We start from the raw sequence: 13,284 nt of genomic DNA, 5'->3' as shown, positions 1-13,284 counted from the left end.
CCGACAAATGACTGGAATACATGGACACCTGCATATCTGAGATGCTACGTAGAATATGATAGAATACCTGATGCTTCACAGTTCATTTCCCCTTATTTGATTTCCTGCACGGATCTTCGATGCTGTCAAACTATCAGGTTCATACCTACGATAGAATCTAAAGTTCAAGTTCTAGTACTATACAGACAGCCAGCCAACCTGGAAGCTTCATACAATACCAAAATGTATGAATGTCTAATAACAATAAACAGTAACGCCAGAAACTCCCGGTCAATGCTCCTCAATGGTTAAACCAAATATACCATGCTTCATGTCTCGTTTCTCATAACTTGATCACTTATCTAAGCCTCTTGCCTTAACAAACCTGTTGATCTGTTCGCGAGTGAGCTTGTCGTTGTAATGTTCGTAGCACTCATAAAATGATATTATCTCCTGAGTAGCATCCACCATAGATGCAATCTCCACGTTGCTGTCGACCAGCCATTTCGCAAACTTTTGCACCCGCGACACCCGATCTTGTTGCCGCTTCTCCTTGGGTTCTGCAGCAGCGGGCTCGGGCATTCCGCCTTGTGCTTGTTGGCCCTGTGCTCGCATCAGCGCCTGTTGAGCGGCTGCCAGTCCTGCTGCGGCAGCCGCTCCTGAAGTGCTCTGGCCAGGGCCGGAGTTGTTAGGCCTCAACACCAAGGCCAGTAGGATGGCAACCATGGCGATAACATGTGGAGGGTATAGGAGCGGAAGGTCCGTCATGAAGTGATCGTTGATGACCGAGCGAGCCAGTTGCACCTCGTCGTCCACCAACGATAGTTCGTTTCGCAAGGCTGTGATCGTTCGATACGGTTGGAATACAATCAACTGTGATCGCATCTCGCTTATCATGAAGAACTCACACTCGCCCAGCTTGGACGTGTCGATGGCCACGAGATCTCCCCACATCTGTCGCGCCTCTGTCACGATGAGTCGAATGTGTTGAGGAGACTCTTCTATTTTGCAGGCCAAGTATATAGCGGTCGCTATAACGAGGTATGGGTTCGTTCGACGAATCTCGACTTTGGAGTAGAATCGCTTCATGTAGACCTGCGCCGTGGCCATGGATTGTTGTCGGATCGTTAATCGCTTCGCCAGCCGTATCAGTTCTGCGCGTCCCTTGAGTCAGCCATTCGGTCAGTTTTCTCGTGGTATATAGGTGTCCACGTACGTTGATTAAAATATATGTACAAATGGCGTTGCTGCGGAAGCGGAAACATTCGCACCAATTCGGCATTGTCCTCTTCAAGCTTCTGTCGCATTGTCACGAGCTGCTCCTTGGTGAAGCTCCAGAAGCGACATTGTGTGGAGTGCCAATAATTGGCTGACATATCTTCGGATAGACCGTTGGGTACCAATTCCGCAGGAAGAGAAGACTTTCAGGAGGCAGATTTGACAGCCGAAGCTGTTGAGGTTTCGTTGAAATAGCCTACTTGGAGAGGGGGCCCGCAAGGCTGGCAAGGGTGCCACACGGAAGGGTCCCGTCTTTGTGGCTGATTGGCGATATTAATAAACGACCTACCTACTAACCCAATAGAATTTGCTCTTGAAGTGCCTGTTCTTCAACTGGTAATTTATTGACTTGAATGGAAATTGGTCTTGAGTATGAGATCTAGGTCAATTTGGCATTTCGGGATGGTCTCTGCACGTGTCCTATTTATACTGTTACTTTCACTACCGTCAGAGTCCAAACAAGTTAAGTCATACTGGCAGTCCATTGTAGCCGGGGTAACTTGGATAACTTCACTCATCATGCTCTCGGACTTGTCAAGAAGTCTAGTATTTCTCTCTATTAATTGAGATTATGCTCTTGTGCATCAAGAAGCTATTAAAAGTACTATCTGACTTCCAACTCGCCTTTGGGTATCAAAAGTTGTCTCGGTCACAGCATCATCACTGTGCGACTTGACAATAAGTCGAAAATATCCTTCATCTTTTTCTCATGGAACTCCTGAACGCCGTCCAGATCAAGCATACGGATGCCCTTGTCAGACTTTTTGAAAAGAAGTGTACCGCCCTCCTGTTCATCGACCTCGATATACCCTAGCTTGGAGCCCGTCTTGTCTGGAACAAGTGCACACAAAAACGAGGTCAAGTCCGGCATGGAGTAGGTTTTTTCAGGGTAGTTTTGCTCAAGTGAAACTTGATTTGTGACGATCTTGATGGGATCCTCATGGCAGTTAAAGCCCAGAATTCGCTTCTCGATACAGTGGCCTCCATATTTCTTTAGAGCGAGGACTGAGTATTTTATGCTCTGCGCCGTATGTGAAGGCACGACGGTGAACTCCGCAAATTCTGCAGATCGGCTGAGAACGATCTTAGCTGCTTGTTGGTTGAGGGCGATGTTGAACTGGTTGGAGAAGAGATTGGCTGACATGTCGCAGGAACCCTATCACCATAAGTATCTTGTCAATGAGTAACATGGGTCATGGATCAGACTTACCACTTGCAAGTGGCATTTGATCTTGCTGGCTACACCTCTATCGAGGAACTGTTGTAGGATTCTTAACGAAGAACCCCCAAAGAAATTGACGCTTCCCGCGTTCTTGATCCGATTCAAAACGTTGTCCAAGTCGAGTCCTCCCACTGAAATGCGTGAGAGCGTAACACGACGATCGAGATTCCTGATACACTCGTGATACCAAGCTCTCAGGTCATCGGTTCGAAGGTCAGGATTCGACACTTTCTTCAGGATGTCGTAGTACTCATTCAGCTCAGCTTCAGTCCGGTTGACAAGTTCTTCATGGTGATGCATGTGCAGATTCACTGGGTTCTCGATATGTTTCAGAGTCTCGTAGTCCACAAGAACTTCGACGGGGTTAGCATTAGACCACTCGGAAAGACAAGTTGCCAGGTCCAGTGCACCAAGTCGTCCATGCAAGGTAGCGTCGTCGATTGAGCCATACTTGGGCTTCACTGCCATCTCGAGCTATCATCGTGGTCAGATTTGTCTAGGGCATCAGATTCTGAGGAGGAAGCTTACAATCTTGCGATCATCTTTGGTCAGATCTTTGATATCATCAATATCCTGCTGTTTGATATCTCCGTTCAAAAGGGTCTTGAAAGGGTTCTCGACGGACGGAAAATGCAGTTTTATCAATTCCTTGCATCTGGTGATCTGATCCATAGTCATGGATAGTCCAAAACACACTTGACGGGGCTCTAGAATCCAAAGCACGTGGACGGTCGGCATCCAGTGTGTGGCCCTGTACAAGGCCATAGCCGCGGCCAGGTTATCTGAGTCGATGGAGTCATTATAATAAATGACGAGATCTTCCCCCAACATGGTGAATAGATTTGCTGACGGGTAAACTTCTGCTTCGATGCGCGATAGTGGTGAAAGCTGATGGGAAGGTTGAGAGATTTAAGAGTTGTAATGTCTGATTGATTGATTGGGAGGAAGCTTTGAAAGCTGGTGGGCTGTGCATTGGATCTCTTGGGCTCAGTAAACTAAGGTAAGCTGGGCCAACGTGCCGCTTAAAAAGCCCCGCGAAGCGCCTAGCACAATGGGTATTGCCACACCAATCAGTCAGTGAATCAGCCTCCATGCATGCCCAGTTACACAAAGTCACAAATGTTACAGCCTTGTGACTAGCAGTGGAACAGTGAACTAGTCAGGCTTGTGAATAAGGTAGGTAGGGGCTGTTTTGGACATGTTTCATTGCCTCCATGACCAAGCCACAGTTTTTCCACTCTTTGTTCGTATCAACGACGACTAACACGGAATTAGAACTCCCCGAGCCGTGATTCCCGACACTTTGGGTAATATAACTTGGCAAATATGCGCTTGAATCATAGCGTCAACCGATCTGAAAGTATCATTCTTGTAGCTCAATAAGGGTGTTTGCGTTTCCCATGAGCATGGGGACATAACACTCCACCTAGCGTTGTCCACATTCTGGCATCATGTGGCAAGGCCAAAAGACCAACTAGACGTGACGTTTGTTTCTGTATGTTCTGAGGCCTTGCTTGCTCTAGCTACACGAGAAGCTGTGCAGCTGCATCAAAGAAAGCAAAACGGATGCCGTTGTGAGTAAAGCGTCTCACGACAGGGTCCAAGTCTAGGTGGAATCATTCTACCCTTCAAACAAATATTGATACAGCACCTGCCATGTCTAAACAGTCTCTAATAATCTTCTTATCTCATTGACTTGACTTGCTATCACACAAGAAAATGAGTGTCCCTTTTACGTCTGTTGAGTTGGCCGGATCTAAGAGACTGACTGGTGCAACCACGCAATCATGTTTGAAATTCTTCGCTCAGCAACAAATCTCATCCATTAGCTACTTAACTTGACACCAGCAAGGCATAGCACTAGTGTCTTCGCAAGGCTGTGTATGGTTGATGGTGTGTTCCGGCTAATATGTCAAGTGGGTGGGTTGTGATTGTTCAACAACCATACACTTGATTTGTGAACAAACATCCAGGAAATGGAACCATCCTTAAAGTCAGGAGGCCTCTATCAAAGTCCATTAGTCCACTCAAGAGTTTGGGCTTATCAAGTAAAAGGGAACTACCAGGCAAGCCAAAGTGTGAAAAGGGAGGGTGAAGGGCAGGGCTGAAATCAAGGCCGGCGATCGCCTTCCCTTCAGAAATTTATCCCAGATTCTCAAATCAACCTCTTATAAACTTACATAATGGATCCAGGCATGCTCGAATTGATTATGACAGGCTCAACCCTAGAATCCGATCTGACTCTTGTGAAAGCTTTCGATCTTATCCTGGCTGGGCTGATCCAGCACTGCCACTCAAAAGAGGTGAACACAGTACAGTCAGCTAGTGTGCCTATTCGAGTGCCCAGAACTTGAACAGCGTACAATACATGTGAACCATTACCTGAACATAAGGCAGTCTTGTTATCATTTTCATTTTCGCTATCCTTAGCAGTTTGTACATGTTACTCTACCACAGAAGCCACGCAACTCCCCCAAACACTTTCCAACAACTCATTTTACTTCATTGGGCTAATGAAAAAGTGATCATTCGTCATAGCCGTGACCTGGAATTTCATGCCAACCTCGATGTGTCCCTCATCGTTTGGTGCACAAAGCATGCCAAAGCTCGGCTTGAACTTGAGTCCAGGGTCGATTCGTCGATACTTCATCAGCTGGTTCCAAGGCTGACGCGGGTGTTTATCAGCAGTAATCGGGTGAACATTGGGTACCTGACATCGTAGGCATCGGCACACAACATCAAGCTCAAGACGGTGCTCGCCCTCACCCATTTGGAGAGTTTTCCATCCATCCTCAACCCAGGGTACGCTTCCTCGGATAATGACATTGGGGCGGAACCGATCAATCTCAATCTTATCCTCGGCAGCTTGAGTGAGACGCTCATTTAATTCGTTCATGCTCGCCATAGAGGCAACCTGTCAAGTTTGGCATCAGTACATACAACGCCTGAGTCATATGTCAGGTTCAAGTTTATGTAACTTACCAGCACAGGCATCATATCGGCAAACTTGGTAGCCTCCGTACGACCAAGACGGTGAGGAGCGCCGCTTCCACGTAGAACTCGCGGTGTGGGGCCCTTGTACATCAGCCGAACGTCCATATTCAGAAAATCCGAGATGGGCTTGGTCAGACTCTCGGCGTATTCCCATGCATCGGTTTGCTCGCCCCAGATAGTCGCCTTCCTGAGCTCAGTGTTGTTCTCAAGCCATTGAGTCGTAGGGTGAGCGGGAATCTCAATCTTGTGCTCATTAAGAGAAATTGTCAGTGTGTCGGTATCGGCGTCCCAAGCTGTTATGATGAGAGTCATGTTTGAATTTGCCCTGATCGTGATGAATTCATGCTTATCGGCCGTGACAAACATCCAATTACGGTCCAAGTCTAGGCCGGTCCGTAAAAGCTGCGCTGACTCGACATCAAAACCGCGGCATGATTTGACCGGGTACACTCGAAGGCGAACTATTTCATCATCAGCTGGCAAAGGCAATGGTTGGGATGCAGATCCGCCAACAGGTCTGCGGATGAGAATGAAGAGCAGAAGAATAGGCAATATGGCCGAAGTGACAATGAGCAGAATGTATCCCAGTGAAGGGCTCTGTCCAAAACTGATCACATCCATTTTAATGTGACTGATTAGATTGTGTAAGTCGGTAGGTTGATGCATTGGGCAAGAGAAAAGTCCAACTCGTGGTGGAGGCGGGAAGTCCGGACAATTTAAACCCGCCCTGCTCCCGTGTCTTAGGCCCGAGCCTCGGAGCGAGACTCATATGGATTAGGTCCCATGCAGTATCTGTCATCGAATCTAGGGTGGTAGTAATTCTGACTGTTTACGTTATTATTGAGATCAAGTCCGTATCGGCGTATAATCAAACATCGCAGCGGCAATCGATGAGTTTCTCTCTCGTTACGATCAAAGACCTGCCAGCAGAATCACAATCAATCCATGTCTTCACTGCCATGTAGAACAAATCTATCAATGAGCACACCAGAATTGTTCTTCCACGATATATACGTTCTTAAGATGATAACAGCTAGCCTAATCCGTCATCCCCTATAGAACTCCAAAGTCATTTAAGGTGCCTGCATATAGGCGAAAGTGATGATCTTGATTCTTGAGCCGCGATCGGAAGGACAACTATAAGTCCTGCTTCTTTGAAATTTTTATTCCCACGATCCGAGAAAGTTCAATGTGAACTTGCGGAAACAAGGTGCGTGGGGCCATAGAAATGATTCCATATTGTACATAATAACGGATCGTATTCTCAGATGTGACTCATAGCAAGAGCCACGGATGAGGGACTTTTGAAACGAATCAAGCATGACACACAATTAAATATAGTCCACCTCTAGAAGACTATGCGTCTGTTTAATCGTTAATTCCATTGCTTTTTCCAGATCCTTATACTCTGCTCGCCTAGGGCTGGCTATGTAGTGCTTGATTATATACATAAGAGATTGTCTCTTCACCTTAAAACAATCATAAATACATGCTGTCTCTATATTCTTTCTGCTTTCTGCATATATATTCACTTAATATCAATCCAGAGTATGATAACCAGGGCTTGTTAAGAGCTACTATGGCAACATATTCCATTCTCTGCTTCTAGTGAGAGTTGAAACCATGACAATGCTAGAGTTGCAATACATTACCATGTTGCCTTCGTATGAAACGTATCAAAAACCAGAACCATAATTCAAGGACAGGTGCAATGAAAGATGCCTCGCTAGCAGACTCGAATTCAAGTCTTTATTGAGTATTAAGTGCTCTCGTTTACTGTCAATATTCAATACTCAACTACAAAACCCTCTCATTGTTCTGATGCCAAATAGGGTCCCAGGTAATGTGATGCTCACTTGGGACTCAAGGTATGAGTTTGTATCATAAGGACTACTTCCTATGCCCACAGTTCTGCATATCCTGGGTTGTCTTCAATAGAAACGTTTATATCCACGTGTCTTGTTGTAGACTTGATGATAGGAACTGATTTCTTTAAATAGGTGGGCATTCTAAGTCGTATTATAGGAGCTAACCGTAGATGCCTGGGGTCTATAGTGCAACTAACACTACAGGTATATAGGCCGTCTCTGAATAACTAAGCCATAAAGGAATTGCAGTACATATCATGAACTTTTCGTGTTCGCAGCCTAAAGCCTGACCGTGTTGGCGGCAGTCGTCCATACAGTTCAAGCTACGCTACCTGTCAGGGATGCGCGCTGTGGCTGAAGGGTCTGAATATACATGCCCTTGATCTTCTATGGTAATGTCTCCAGTGATTCATTTTCAGCATTTAAGGTTATGGCGAGGCAGGAATTGATTAGCTGATATACTGTGGACCGTTAATGATGTCAATAAAAGTCTTGTCGAAGATAAATATTGGGAACCTACGGGTGCATGTCATGATGGCTTCGGTCTCTACTGTGGAGTTTACTTTAAGCTCGAGGGAGGCTCATCGTGGCTCACAGTATACATTCTCATAATATAAAAGCCGGTATTCACAGTGTCCCAACGAAGGCAGTCTCTTCTTTTAGGTTCTTTATCTCGTAGTCTTGGACCCAAGATAAAGTTCAACCAGAATTGTGTAAACCTTGATTAGTGGTTGCTTCTTATGGTATGATGTTTATGACGACGATACCCAGAGTTTTCCTGCGGTTCATTCACTCAACAGGCTTCAGTCTTGGTCATAAAATAACATCCTATCATCATCTACCGTCCGAGTGAAGACCCCAAGCACATACGACCATACCTGGAGGAGAATGCAGGATCCAATCAGATTCCTACCTTATGCTTCAGGGATTCTTGGTTTCTAGCAATCATCTATATCCCTCGATACCGGGAGCAAATATAGCCAGAAAAGAACATCTGTTTAGACATTTGTATTCCAATCCCAGGATTCGAACCCGGGTCTGCCACCTGATGAAGGGCCCGCTGGAAGCGAGTGACCGCTGGCTTACACCAGTTTGGACTTTAGTATGAGTAATAGTACATACTCAACTTAGTAGTTGCAATGAAAAGCATGTCGGCTCTGTTTTAATATGCCCATGGTTTATATATCGTGGTTGGGAATGTCAACTTTTGTGGTTGAAGCAAAGGACGAATCAGAGCTGAAGCTTTCAGCCGGGGCTGGCGTCGCCGTTTCTCCGCAAAGTGTGGCGCGCGGGGTGACTCGCATCTGAAGCAAGGGGTGGCGCGGTCTGGGCTGAGAGCTTGGACTCTCAGAGAAGAGAGTTCCTTTGTTTCTCCGCAAAGTGAGACATCAAGTCACCCGCCGAAGAAAAGCGCCTTAGCCGACGAGATAGAAACAGGCCATTCATCGTCTGTGAGAACTAGCGGTGTGGCGATGGGAATATGGGCTATAGCATAGCATATGGCACGTCGTATGCATCAGATAATCGCCTTGTCTTATGATATCGAAGGGGTTGACAACCCGTGATAGACAGACATGTTGGCCATCAATTAATTGAATGATTAGATGCATGCGGGCAATTATCGATTGTTGAGATTGTTAGCCCGAGGAATGGGTCGTGCGACTAGGGATAACTTAGACGGATGGCTGATTGCGTCAATGTGGGCAGACGGAGAGGAGAGCTAGGTAGTTAGGGAGAGACAAGCGGCTTCTAACAATGCTCTTGAGAAATGTAGTATTTGTTGACTTTTCCCTTTACGTCGTAATGTCTATTATTCTCTCTGAATCTATTGATTCACTTGATTCAGTGAAAGGTGACTCTGATGAATGCCGATAATCTGCGTATAGATGGATTCATACTGTGCAAGGATTCTGCCAGGGCACAGATGCGACATCGTCTTCTGTCTCCAAGACCCTTCAGGGTATGCTACCTATGGTTCAGCCAATCTCCCCCCGCCACAAAGAGTTTGGACTGTCAATTTTAACTTTGCGGTTGTTTACTGCTCCGTTTGCTGTGACTCGTCTAGAATTACCGTAGACTTTGCGCTAGGAGGCTCGAAGCTGCAAAGCATCACGCATTCGGTCGAGTGCCTCGAATTCTTTTCGGGATGGGACTTGGACCCTTTCTCCAGGAACAGGGATTTGATGAAGGGACCACCCACCCATATTGTACGTCCGTTGAAGCGATCGGCGTAGGCGAAGCCTAGATACCAAGCATCACATCGCATCACATCACATCCCTCCCGCTCCCTCCCAACCGAAAATGAGGAAGACGAACAAGAGCAGGTTTAGACCTCCGCTAGCAAGCTAGCAGGCCTTCACAGCCCGCTCGAAATAGACCAGCCCATTCCCCCGCATGGTGGTCTGGCAAATGACACAAGAGAAGAGAGCCCTGGAGGGATTCTCAGAAGAGCCTGATGAAACACTTGGACGGTGCGGAAGGGCGTGGCACGGTCGTAGCGGCAGGGTGCCAGCTTTGATCAAGTCCAACGACGATCTAACCGAGATCGAGAGGTTGGATTGCGCCAGAGTCAGTGGCAGTGACAGTGGCAGTTATTACTGGTACTTATCAAGGACCAAAGATAATCAATCTTTCATCCAGCAACCTTCCATCGGCAATGAAATGGTGTGCTGCATACTAGGATCGAGGGTCTCTCTGCATATACGGAATAGGATGAGAATCCGTCTGGTAAGATAAGATGAGGCTGGCGGCAAGACGACCTCTAGCAATGACGAAACGATAGGCAATATGCATAACCAAACGTCGAATTAACCAACCCGACTGGTTTGCATGTTTTGCCGCCATCGTCACTTGCTATGCCCAGGCTTGCTTATCGTCAATGCTCACGTTCACGACGATCTTGTCAACCATCATGCTGTGTCTACCGGTTCAGATTCTGTAACACGCGATGCACAAAATCGCCGTTAACAAGATACCCACAGTTATCAACGGTCTTTGTTGTCTACATCTCAATTTAGACGCTCGCAAAGGTGCTGCAACCGCAGTGGCCGACAAAGAGTTCCTGCGTGAGGGTTGCGTGGAGTGTCTGGCCAAGTACAGTCTTCGGACAGGGCGAGTTAACCGTACATACAGTGCACTAGGTGCAGACAAAAGTCGTGGGTTGGGGTTTGGGGCCTAGGGGGGCAGCGGTTGTGTTGTGCTGTGTTGTGTGTGGGTGAGTTTACCTTTCAAGGTCAAGCACAAACGCCACAGTGTTTTGAAGGTTACCACAACTGGACTTGTCAACCTCTCATTTCACACGAGGTTGGTGTTGAAGATGATCTGGGTCTGGGCTCTGTTGCGTCTCAAGACACTACCCTAAAGTCGAGAATAATCCAGATCAGCGTCACGCACGTCAGAGGCCTTCCAGAAGCCAGAGACAATGGTGGTGACCTTGTTCTCGTTCATTTTGCCTCTCGTGGCGATGCTTAGTACCGGATAACCCTTGAGACTGTTTTGGTAGTGGTTCGACCATTGGGGAAACAGTGTCGATTATCAACAGCTTCTCATTCGGCGGCTGTCCAGGACGCAACACACAACAACAAAACAACAGACGAGAAAGGGATACGTGCGATCTGCAGACGGGAGGGGCCATGACAGAATGGCACAGTGCAAAAACTCTTTGTTCAGTGAAGATGCAGGCCAGCCCGCCACGTTTCCAACGTATCCATGTCCAGAACCATTGGGAACAGGGTCATGGAAGGGTCTCGAGGCCGCCCAGTCATAGGCCTCACCAACCCTCCCTCATTCTGCACTGGTGGTCAGTAATGGCTCCATACATGGTCATGCACAGTGCCATGATAGAACTTTGAGCTTAGTGCTCACTGCCTCGCAAGGTACCGTCCATCACCGCCATCCCGCCAACCCACCTGAACCAAGCTGGTCAACCCATCAGAGTTCATCGCTGTCCCCCGAACGTTCGCTCAGTCGTTCGCTCACCAGCCTCGAAGCCCTACCCTGCTCTTCCCTTCCCGTCCCGCAATGGTCATGGTCGATTGGACTGCCCGTTTGGTGACTGGGGCCTCTTCGGCACTGCACGCACTTGAACTTGACTGCACCTCACTTCACCTGGTCCTGGAGGACGTATACCCGTTAGGCAAATAGAAATCCAGTATCTGATGATACAATGCCTCGACCACCCCAATACACCAGATCAGACATGTACGCCGTGGTAATGAAAGGGCTGCGGGGCATCCAGCGTCGCAGACGAGAAACGCAATTCCCTTTCCTTCCTTCATTTCATCATCACGAAAGCGGTGGATAATAACAATTTCAGCATGTCAACAAAACAAACTGGCGCGCAATCCAATCAATTGGTCATATTAGCATGCTGCAGCAGGGCATAGCGCCTAATTACGGCTGCGAGAGCCCTGAAGGGGACGGACAGAAAGGGGTTTTCCTGCGCTAGCACAGGGGAATTGCAGTGGCAGAGTGGGAGAGCACGCGGTCAAGATGGTGCCTGAGACCGAGACTGAGACTGCGTGCGTCTGCGTTCCTCTGAGCTCCTCACTGTGCGGTAAAGTAATGTGTGCGCAGTGGGTAGAGAGATTCCGTCACTTCGTCACTCACCTGATGAGCAATGCGCACCCCTGGTCCCCAAGCCTGAGCCTGACAGACAGAACGAAAGAAAAGAAGAACGAACAGACGCTAAACTAGCAGGGCTCCAGGGCCTCTCTCACGATCCAAGTTTGGGACCAGCGCCAGGTCCAGCAGGGACAAAGCTGAGAGAGCGAAAAGTCACTTGACAAAGGCTGGAATGGGGAACCCCGAGAGGGCCGACAGCGATTTGACACTGGGCTTGGGTCGTGTGTGAATGCGATAGCCTCCACCCAGGCTGGGTAGGCGCTGAGTTTCGGATACCGCCAGGTGTGCAGGTGAACCTAGAATAGGACAAGTAGTATGAACTCAGCCCCTTAGCAGATTGGTGTGCTGTCTAGCTCTTGGAACACGCTGGTCGTACTGTGTATGTCTCTCTTTTGGAAACTGTGCTGTCTTCAAACATCCCTACCCGGATAGACAGGGATGGCCTAGCAGCATGCCACCAAGATTACACTGTGGCACACGCTATCCCTTCACTACGCCAATCATAACAAAGTGGCAAAGACTTCCTGGCCACCGTCTGCAAGGCGTGATTTGCCAGAATCGGGTCCCACCCTCATCTCCTGGTTCGGCAGGCGCTTCATGTGGAGTAAAGTATGGGTATTGTGGATACTAGCGGGCTCACAGTGTTCACAGTGTCCCCAACCAACAGACTCACATCGCCCGCCGTCCCCGGTGTAAGGTATCCTGCGTCCTGCATCTGCCTGTCCACTTTCCATTTTCCATTTATTTTACTTATCAGAGCCCGTCACCTACCTTCCCACTCCCATTCCGCCCCTCCCCTCGTACCTCGCCTCGCTTCGCTATCCATTCTCCCACAATTCAACTCTCTTCATCCGTCACCCAAAAATCTACATCAACCAACAACCTCACCCTACTCTCCCCTACAACTAAACCGCTACTACACTTCTCCAGTAACTATTTTTCGACTTTTTGGATCCTGTCTACCACGACTACCTAAATCGACGACTCTCTCAAAACACTTTCAATTTCTTGTTTGTGTTTACTCGCTCCAATTAATCCCGCACCAACTCCGGCACGCACGCACGCACAACCGCGACTCACATCATGTCTGCATACTACCATTACAACGCCCACCCAGCGCACCCCGCCCCCGTGTCGCACAACCACCATGGTGGCCGAAATCGCAGAGCTCCCCGTCTTTCTGTGTCCCAACAAGCTCAACGCCAGTTCCGCGGTGTCCGCAGCATGAAGGAACTCAACGAGACTGCTTCCCTCACAGCCTTCCGAACCAAGTTCGAGACCAGTCGATCCTTTGACCTTGAAGATGACATGTAGTTCTGT

At 48.1% G+C, this 13,284-nt stretch overlaps 4 protein-coding genes across 4 annotated transcripts; 1 reads left to right on the top strand and 3 right to left on the bottom strand.

Annotated features, from left to right (window-relative positions):
* Positions 1 to 333: 333 nt before the first annotated feature.
* On the bottom strand, positions 334 to 1,089 carry FTJAE_819 (RNA polymerase II holoenzyme cyclin-like subunit; the record flags this gene model as incomplete). The annotated part of the gene is made up of 1 exon (XM_037354979.1): positions 334 to 1,089. The coding sequence occupies one exon, from the start codon at positions 1,087 to 1,089 to the stop codon at positions 334 to 336; it is 756 nt and encodes a 251-aa protein (XP_037212011.1).
* An 817-nt stretch (positions 1,090 to 1,906) lies between these two features.
* FTJAE_818 (uncharacterized protein) lies at positions 1,907 to 3,310 on the bottom strand (the record flags this gene model as incomplete). Its single annotated transcript, XM_037354969.1, has 3 exons — positions 1,907 to 2,413; positions 2,468 to 2,953; positions 3,008 to 3,310. 3 exons carry the CDS (start codon positions 3,308 to 3,310, stop codon positions 1,907 to 1,909), a joined length of 1,296 nt encoding a protein of 431 aa, XP_037212010.1.
* A 1,666-nt stretch (positions 3,311 to 4,976) lies between these two features.
* FTJAE_817 (MOSC domain protein) lies at positions 4,977 to 6,094 on the bottom strand (the record flags this gene model as incomplete). Its single annotated transcript, XM_037354958.1, has 2 exons — positions 4,977 to 5,393; positions 5,462 to 6,094. The coding sequence occupies 2 exons, from the start codon at positions 6,092 to 6,094 to the stop codon at positions 4,977 to 4,979; spliced, it is 1,050 nt and encodes a 349-aa protein (XP_037212009.1).
* A 6,953-nt stretch (positions 6,095 to 13,047) lies between these two features.
* Positions 13,048 to 13,284, top strand: FTJAE_816 (uncharacterized protein; the record flags this gene model as incomplete). Its single annotated transcript, XM_037354947.1, has 1 exon — positions 13,048 to 13,278. The coding sequence occupies one exon, from the start codon at positions 13,048 to 13,050 to the stop codon at positions 13,276 to 13,278; it is 231 nt and encodes a 76-aa protein (XP_037212008.1).

This window comes from Fusarium tjaetaba, assembly GCF_013396195.1.
Source record: "Fusarium tjaetaba strain NRRL 66243 chromosome Unknown NRRL66243_c0000020, whole genome shotgun sequence".
NCBI lineage: Eukaryota > Fungi > Ascomycota > Sordariomycetes > Hypocreales > Nectriaceae > Fusarium > Fusarium tjaetaba.
This window is presented reverse-complemented; position numbering and strand designations above follow the sequence as displayed.